This window comes from Heterocephalus glaber, unplaced genomic scaffold, assembly GCF_053883595.1.
Source record: "Heterocephalus glaber isolate CG9 unplaced genomic scaffold, H.glaber_assembly_v1.0 deba00001729, whole genome shotgun sequence".
NCBI classification, from domain to species: domain Eukaryota; kingdom Metazoa; phylum Chordata; class Mammalia; order Rodentia; family Bathyergidae; genus Heterocephalus; species Heterocephalus glaber.
In genome coordinates this window covers 15,915,573-15,924,595 of record NW_028258440.1, presented here as the reverse complement: position 1 = coordinate 15,924,595, position 9,023 = coordinate 15,915,573, and the positions used below count along the sequence as shown (strand labels likewise).

The following is a 9,023-nucleotide window of genomic DNA, read 5'->3' as shown; positions in this document are numbered from 1 at the left end:
AGAAGGCTCGTGGGAAGTAGACGGACTGTTCTACCACTTAGGTGGGCTGTGGAGCATTCCAATAGCTGCCAGATGGCAACTCAGTCCCTCCACTACAATGGAGTCCAGCACCTCTGCAAGATTATGGAACAGGGTAAAACAAAAGCTTGAAAGTGTTCTCCAAAAATGTTGCTAGGCAAAAAAAGAAGAACATATATAGATGCATGATCCACAGATATGATATATATTTTAATTTTTTAAAAAATGCTTATTCTAAAAGACACATTGCCAAGAATGAGAGGATGAGAATGGTGGAAGTGAGGGGATGATTTTGAGTATTGTGAGGAGGATTAATTACAATGCATCTTTTCCAATCCATTTTTTAATTCAACATTCTCACCTTCTTTTCTTTTAGGACAACTTTTTATTGCTACCAGAGGCTTTTGTCATCGCTCCATGGTTCTGAGTGCAATACCTTCCTCAGAAGGCAAAGGGAGCTCAGGATTCAAGTCATTAAAGGAAGTACGGGCAGGTTATAAGACATGGAATAATTTTTATCAGAAAACCCTAACAGCCTGACATAAAATGAGGGTTCTGAATTGCATGTTACAGACTCAAATCGTAGCGCTGCCCCAACATCTAGACAGACGCCTACTGATTACAAAGGAGTAAAAACAGATCAGTTACAAAAATCTAATGATGTGAAATATAGGTTTATTTGGTGAGGCCCTGGATATAGTAACTTTGTCACAAATTCTTTCATACAAATATCAAAAATGATTTCAACAAATCTAAGTGTTCTACTTACATGCCATTTTAAGGTTTAAGATAAAGCAGTAATTTTGCTTTTAAACTCTGAAAGTTGAAATGAGAAACAAAATCCATGTGGTAATGTGAGAACTTTGTCTATTATCACCTCTGACTCCTCTGCACAATTCCAAAGTACACTTTCCACACTAACTGGAATCTAAACCATGGATTAAATATGGCTGTCACACTAATTTTGCTCAAAAACAAACTCGGGGGATTCCTATTCCTTGGAAGTCAGAGAACATAGATCAACATGCATAAAATTTATTAAGTATTCAAAGAAGAAGCAGGCAAAAGCAAGAGGAAAATAAATCAGGATGCTGGGGAAACGAGTTGATAGCTGTGAATGTTGGAATTTTTTTTCAAATACTGTAATTTTTTGACATGGGGAAAGCTACATTTTATCAAAGAAAAGAACAGAACTGACATACTACAAAGAAATTTACTTTCAAAAATGTTTTGGTCGTTATTTTTTTGGCCTTTAAACTATGGTGAATTATAATTAACTGCACAAGTAAATGAGGGTGTATTTTTTTTCTAGCTCACTTCAAATCAGCCTGATAAGGTACATATCCCTCCATAGCCTTTCCTATTTTTACATTCTGTTCCCAAAGTAGCCAACCTTAGTTTGCACCGGAACGTAACACATGTTGAAACTACATGACAGAAACAGGCTGCAAAGGTGGACAAGGGCAAGCATGTCCCTCTTGTCTTGATAAATCAGTGCCGCACACAGAAGCCCCATTTTCGGCGCATCATCTTCATTACAGAGCCGTGTGATTCCATCATAGAAGTCATCCACCTCCATTTCCTCCACTTTGCGTTAAGCAGAGGTGTGCTTGCACCCACTGGCAGCTGAGAGATGATGGTAGAAGGCTGCTGGACCTCGGACTGGCACTTCTGGCTTGCTGTTGTCCTTGGAGAAATCCGGTCCTGTGCTTTCTGGAGCAGTTCCATAGTAAGAGGAAGCCAATCAGGAATGAGTTTCTCCATTTTCACACTAACCTTGGCCAGAGCAAACACGGAACCTTTGAATTGTAGAAGTTGGTTGCAGGCCATACAGTGAAGTAGCTGTTTGATAAGGACTGCCAAATGTAGAGACGGGCTCAAATTGGGCAAACTGAAAAGTAACTGCGGCCTAGTTGACACTGCAATGATGTGGAAAATGTGAAGAAAATCCAATGGTGTTGCTGTGTGAAGATCCCAATTCAACTTATCCAAAATAATTCTCTCCATTCTCAAAATTTCAGAAAAGGAACATCCACAGAAACTGTCTCTTGCCAATACCTTCAGAACCGGAATTTTCTCATCCTTTTCAACAGTCTTGGCAGCTAGGACAAAGCACCTCACTGCAATACACCTTAAGTATTTTGGGTGGGCCTCTACAGTAGCTAAAATCCTGTCCAAAAGACTGCTAGCCAGAGCAAATGTTTCTGGGTAAAGGTTGAATTGGTACTTGAGTTTGGCCAGCCACTGAATTACTTCATCTCTCTGGGATGGAAAAACACTCTGATTTGTAGGTATTTTCCACACATTCACCTTCCACATCTGGGCTTCCCTACAGATTGCCCTTTCCAGTAAGAAAGACAATCTCTGGTTTTCCGAAGGTCCTGGAAACTTCATGATATCCTTTGGATCTGCCTGCCACCCAACTTGATGGAACTACCTCCTCCTCTTCGTCATCCTCCTCCTCCCCAGTGGAGCTGCAGGCCTCCCAGGGGCGATGGCGTGGGGTGTATCTGGGGCATCAACTCCTGCTTCCCTCCAAGCAAGGGCCAAGGACCTGACTAGCCAAGGAGGGAGAAGCGGGGCCAGGCCCATGGGCGCGGGGCGCTAGCAGGACACACGACTGAGGCCTGGGTCTTCAGTGACTCAGTTCCATGACGACCCCAGGCCTGAGGCTGCCGCCTCCACGGGTGCCCCAGTGAGGAGGGGAGTCCCTCTCCCCATAGGGCTGCAGGGGCATGGGAGGCATTAGGGGTGAGACTGGCTCTGCCCCTGCCCGGGGAAAGCGCCTCTGAGAGGAAATGCTGGAAGGCTGAAGGGGAAAAGAAAAGAAAAAGAAGGGAGAAGGGGAAAAAAATAAGAAAAGGCAAGAGCTAGGCGCCACAGGGTCCCCTGACCAGAAGGCTGGGGCCATTCTCGTGTTCTTGGATCACCCCTTGCGGATCCACTACGTGCATCAATTTTTGTCACATACAAACTTACAATGTATCGTCACCCACGTTATTCGCGGGTGTGGGTCCATGTGACTTCTGCCTGGTCCTCAAAGTAAAAATGATGTGAAAATGTAAACATTTAAATGAATTCAGGACATCAAGGCAGCCACAACTGCACAACTAAAGAGACCAGAGAGAACTGTCAGAAATGCTCCAGAAAGCAGAAAGAATGATGATATGTGTGCTCAAAGCAAGGGGGAGTGCTCTGAGAGGGATTCATGGCAATGAGTACTTTGTGGCAATAAATTTTAAAATATACATACATACAAAATGCAGATATATATACCTAAGAGAAACGGGTGAATAAGTTTGGTATGACTGATTCATGATTAACATTTTAGAATAGGAGATATGTCTTTGTGTGTGTCTCCATCTCTCTACATAAATGGACATAATAGTATCTCACCTGTAGATAGCATTAATTAATAAATTTATAAAGCCCCTTCAGGGAATCCTCTTCACATTATGGAAATATCACACAATTATGTAAATATTCCATAAACGCTAAGGACTAGACAAACACACCCAGGTATTTTTCAAGGTCTTGAAGATCTGTCGGTTCAGAGCTCTGTGCGCAAGGAAGAATGACAAGCAGAGTGAGTCCAGAGGTGAGTGGGAAGCTTCACTGTGCTCGGGTATTGTTTTGCTCCACTTCCTGGCCTCACAGGAGTGTTCTAGGTGACTCAGGGCCCGGGAAGGAGAGGTGCTCAGCTTCTGAGCTGGGGAAGCGGCCAGGATTTGCCTGCTGGCCCAGGGAAGGGACAGAAAGGCACAGCAGCCTGTCTCTGGCCTCCGTGGCATGCATTCTTAGGGTTGCTTTGAAGCAGCAGGACCTCTGCTCCAGAATCAGCCCTAGCCCGGGCTCTACTGCCCAGCCAGGAGGATCCTGAGCAGAACTGGGAGCACCGCAGATGACTGTGCGTCTGCCCCTTCCCACTGACCGGTGAGGACCTCTTGGGGAGCTGCTCTCAGAGTCCGGGGGGTTCCCACTGAGCTGCTCAGCATGACTGAAACCCAGCCCCGTCTGCGCAGGGTGTGCCCTCACCAGGGACTTGCCCTGGCCTTTCTGCACACAGTGGGGGCCCCCAAACCATGGAGGAGTGATGGGGAAGCCATGGCCGGGCATGGGAGCACAGGGACTTGAGTACTGAATAAGGGTCACTGACAGCCCACCGTGGCACTTAGCGGACTGATGTGCAGGGGCTCTTGATGGGGGTTCGGGGGAGCCCCCCACGACAGGAGTCCTCAACATCATTCCACCTGAATGGCATTTCCAGACCAATTCACATTCATATTGTACTAACCCCAGAAGGAACAGGAAAGCAAACACACTGAGAACTCAAGACTTCATTGCTAACATAGTGCTTTATTGCTAACTGGTGGTCCTGACATAATGCCAAGAGAAAAACTCATCTGCAACGGGGTCTCAGGAGAACGGTCACATGCCATTGCTGCTCCGGGTTCTAGACATCATTCTGGTCCTAGAATTCCGGTGATACAGATGTGCTCCTTGCTTACTGCAGATTTTTCCTGTATTTGGCTCTCCTATACTTGAACCAAGCCTGTGATCAGAAGACAAAAGGGCCTGGGTTACTGTACAGAAGAGTTGCTCTCATACTGAGGGAACACATCATGTGACTCCATGCCCCACCGCCATTTCATGTGCACATCAGAAGCTCATTTCTTGCTGTTCCTCCTGGACATGCAGAGCCCCACCCCTGTCCCCAAGGCACAAGGTGGAAGTGCTTTCCAGGAAGAGGGACCCCAGCAGTGAGGAGTGGGAGGGGTCAGGGAACAGCTCCTCTTTACACCTCTGCCAAGCATTACACTGCAGCCAGACCCAGACCTGTGTCAGATGCCACTGTGCTCTGGACTGGCTCTCCGCCTCCCAGTTCCCAGGCATTCCCAGGACCTAAGCCTATGGGAAGCTCCCATCCTGCAAACTGTAATGACACCAGGGCCTTCTCTCCCTGCCTGATGCCCGCTGCCCGACGTGGATACCCCGGGTCACCCAGCCCAGAGCAGCAGGACTGCTGTGGAGAGGACGCACAGGTTCCCCTGGCGCCCCCTGGGTGAACACACAGGCCTGCACAGCACACCACTGGGGAGGGGGCTGACAGGAGGTCTGTTTCCCAAGCCTCGTTTCCCACCAGCCCCTTACCTTTGCACAGGGGAGCAGAAACCGGGACTAAAGCTTCTTGGGAAATTCGTGCTGCAGAGATTGGAAATACTGAGGACTTTTCCCTCGTTCCTTGGTTTGCTGAGGCTCCTGTTGCCTTTGGGAGCCCAGTGAGAGACGCCCACTCCCAAGGAAGGAGAAAGCACCTGGCCAACCTCAGGTCCTCTCTTCTTCTGACTTTGTCCAGCGGCCTGAGAGAATACTCCGCACCCCACCCCACATCTCCCAGCTGACTCAGCTGCGTGGAGCCTGGCCTGTGGCATTAGGAGGCCAGCACTCAGTGGCCTGCTTTGTTGGGCTGCTTTTCTGGACCCCACCAGCAGATGCGCAGCCCATGTTCGCCCTGCTCTCTCTCGTGCACTCTGCACCAAAGCTGATGATGAGCTCCTCCTGGCTGTCTGACCGCATTCCTCCTTTTTATGGGGCACCTAGCGGGGTTTCTGCAGTCTCTTCTAGCTATCCTCTGATCCCATGATCTGCCCACCTGTTGCTCCTCCTGTCTGAAGGAATGGGAAGCCCTTGAAATTAAGGCAGGTACAAATCTACTCCCAAATGAGTGCCACACCCCCAAAGTATATCCCCAAACCCATCTGCACAAAGTAGTACCACAGAAAAGGAAAAGTACCGCTCTCCATGAGAAAAAGTACACTCAAAGAAGCCTCCCTTGTGAAGTTAATTGGTAATCTTTGCGGTGTTGTTTATTGTAATTTTTCTCTCTCCTTTTCATCTCTCTTTTTGGTTAACCAAAGTTCATCGTGCACCACTGCTTTTGATTGTTTCCCTGTTTAAACTAATTTCCAAATCTGGCAATCCTATGCTCTTTTGCAACCAGATCCTTACTAGTTTGGAACTCTTTTGGGGGTGGACACATAAAGGTTACCAAAAATTTAAACTGAGGGCTGTCACAGTCTATAGCACTTTCCCCAAATTTACACAGCAAATGAGGAAGACTACTGCCCACTTGGGCTTTAAGATATCCTCCCACCTCTGCATCACCAAAAGTAGAGATGCATTCATTACTCAGACCGAGTATTCTTTGAGGTATTTATTCTCACATCCCAATATTTACCAATGTATTTGTTTAGCTACATGCTTTTACGTGATTTTAAGTCGTTGGGTACAACTGGATCTTCCTACAAGCCCGGGATTCCCTACATCAATCTGAATACTTCCACGGTCAGACTGTGGCCCAACATGACTGCACACAGAAGTCCTCCCCAAAAGATAGCCTTTTGGAGAACGTTGAATTTTATATACTGAATATATACACACGCATTACATATTTATATAATTATACACATCTACATTATATACATAGATTACTTTTTAGACTGAACATGCGAAGCAAAATATGTTTGCCAAGGTGAAAAAAAGAGATAATAACAACACACCCACTTCAACTTGTCTAACACAAAGCTGTCTACATCTTGAAGTTTGTTTTAGCATAGTTGCCCTGCCAAATTACTTTTTTCAGATATACTGACCTTTATTCGACTTTCAGCCACATATATGCGTCCTGCAAGCTCCCTTCTGTGGAGAGAAAACAAACAGTGTTCAGTACTGAGCGTTATGGATGAAAGGAAATGTAGTATGTAAATTCTGTCCTTATTTTAAAATTAACAATCTCCCCTTACAACTCCAAAGTAGTCCAGGTCATTGAATAAAAGCATACAATGGTGGTTCTCAGGGCCTGGGGTAAAGGAGAGTGCAGAGTTAATGGGTATAGGTTCCAGTTTGCCCAGATGAGTATTCTGGAGATCTGTTAAACAACAACATGAAAATTTTCAACACTGCTGAAGTGTATACTTTAAAAGTGGTTTAGGGCCGGGGATTTAGCTCAGTGGTTTCGCCGCCTGCTGGACATGCGCAGGGTCCCGAGTTCGATCCCCGGTACCAAAAAGAAAAAAGGTGGTTTGGATTGTACACTTTATGTTTCTATATATTCGCCACAATTCAAAAACAAAACATCAGCAGCTACCAACCAGTTTCCAGACTTGATTCATACTACGTGACCATGTTGACCTTTCTCCCCACAAGATAACCGCTGCATTGCCTGCACAAAGGCAGGGTAAGTAAGACTTGTGTCGCTGGGGCCAATGAGGGAGGGGGGAAGTCACCTAGAAATGAGCCTGACTGACAGGTCTCCCACTACCCCAGCAGCTGTTATGTATAGTAGCTGCCCTCTTCCTATGGTGCCTTGCCCCCTCCCCTGTGTGACGTCACGCCAAGATGGTGGCTCCCACCAAAGAACAAACCCTTCTTCCCAGCATGCCCCTGTTCCCACTTAGGCTAACCTAATACTGGCTCACCTCCCACCACCTAGTGACCGCACCGGCTCCTCCATTCCCTAGCCACTGCCTCACTGAGCCCCACCTCAGCTCCGACAAGCCCCACCCCCGCTCCTATAAAAGGCACTTGCTGTCCTGGCCATATTGCTTTTGTCTCTCCTTTGCTCAGAGACAGCCCGGCAGATCTGTTCCCTTAATAAAGGCTTGCTGTGGCCTGGTCTGGCCTTGGTTTTCGGCCTTTGACCTGACACTGACCACCTGAGGGGTGGGTGTACACACGGCGCGGCGAGCCCCTTACCTTTTCCATATGTCGGGGTAGTGAATTTCTTGGAAAACACTTTCCAGTTCCTGCAGCTGCCTCTCCGTGAACTTGTACTGGATTCGAGGTCGTCTACGCCTGGGCTGTGGAGCTACAGCCTGCGAAAGGCCTGGCTCCTCCTGCTGCTGCTCCTCCTGCTGCTTGGGCTCTTGTTCGGTGTCATCAGCTTCGGCGTTCCCATCACCTCCTTGTCCTTGGCTCGCGGTAGCTTCTGGGTTCTCCTTACTCTCCTGCCGCTGGCGAAACATGAACCTCGCTGCTCCTCTGAGGTGACCGCCTTCTTCCCCTGGGGCGTCTAGCCCAGGCCCACGACTGAATCTTTCCATCTCCTAGAGCATCAACCTATAGTTGTCGAGCTCATAGCTGAGGTTCGGCCCGAGCCATGCCTGGAATTCTCCAGAAGCCGGGAGTGGCTAAAAGCGTCGCGGTATAGGGGTACCGAGGGAAGCGCTCCTCGTCTTCCTATTGGTTACTGGGATCAGCGGCAGTTAACGGTCACATTTTGACGGTTGGTATTGGCTATCGGCACACAGCCACCTGCAGTAGGCGGGGCTTCATTGCGAAGGCATTGAGGTACTGCCACGAAGGAAAAAAAAGAAAAGACAAGAAGAAAACAAAAGAAAGCGGGGGTGCGGTGGGGGTGGGGTGGGGCTTCAGGCCGAGGAAAGACCTGGGCGTGAAAATACAGGGCGTTGGCAGAATGGGGGCCAAGTTTGTCCCCAGCTAGCTGACTGCGCCCCCCGCCCCCACAAGGATAACTGAGGACAGGACTGAGTTGGCTGGCAAGCTGATTGGACGGGATGAAAACTCACACTGCCCCCAGGACCTCGTGTGGGGAGGATGGAGTCTGTCCCTTGCTCCAACTGCCACGCATCACTGTCTGCACAGAGCAAGCAAGGGCTCCGAATTCGACCGGCCTGACCCCTTTGGGGCTGCTGGCTCCCATTCCCCCAGTGAGGCTGAAAGCAGGGCACGTTTCCCTGCCAGAATCCCCCACCCGGTGGGGACCTGTGGCGGAGTGGGTGCTGAGAGGCGCTCGTCCCGGAACTCCCGATTCCCGAGGACAAGTCTACCTGCTCCAGCTTTTGCCAAGGAATCCTCTGTGGAAATGTACAACCCTGCCCAGGGCGCCTCCCTCCGGGAACCCCCACTGTGCACGCGGTGCTCCCTGTTTCTGTTGTAGTGACGATAAAGGAGTTCACTCTCAGGAGGCATTAGAATAAAACATT

At 48.5% G+C, this 9,023-nt stretch overlaps 1 protein-coding gene and 1 pseudogene across 1 annotated transcript; both read right to left on the bottom strand.

Annotated features, from left to right (window-relative positions):
- Positions 1-1,430: 1,430 nt before the first annotated feature.
- LOC147821611 (cyclin-I-like) lies at positions 1,431-2,474 on the bottom strand (annotated as a pseudogene).
- A 1,880-nt stretch (positions 2,475-4,354) lies between these two features.
- On the bottom strand, positions 4,355-8,262 carry LOC147821610 (uncharacterized). Its single transcript, XM_087199792.1, has 3 exons — positions 7,774-8,262; positions 6,672-6,717; positions 4,355-4,570 (listed from the first exon to the last, which is right to left on the bottom strand). Exons 1-3 carry the CDS (start codon positions 8,118-8,120, stop codon positions 4,523-4,525), a joined length of 441 nt encoding a protein of 146 aa, XP_087055918.1. The 5' UTR covers positions 8,121-8,262; the 3' UTR covers positions 4,355-4,522.
- Between the last annotated feature and the right edge of the window lie 761 nt (positions 8,263-9,023).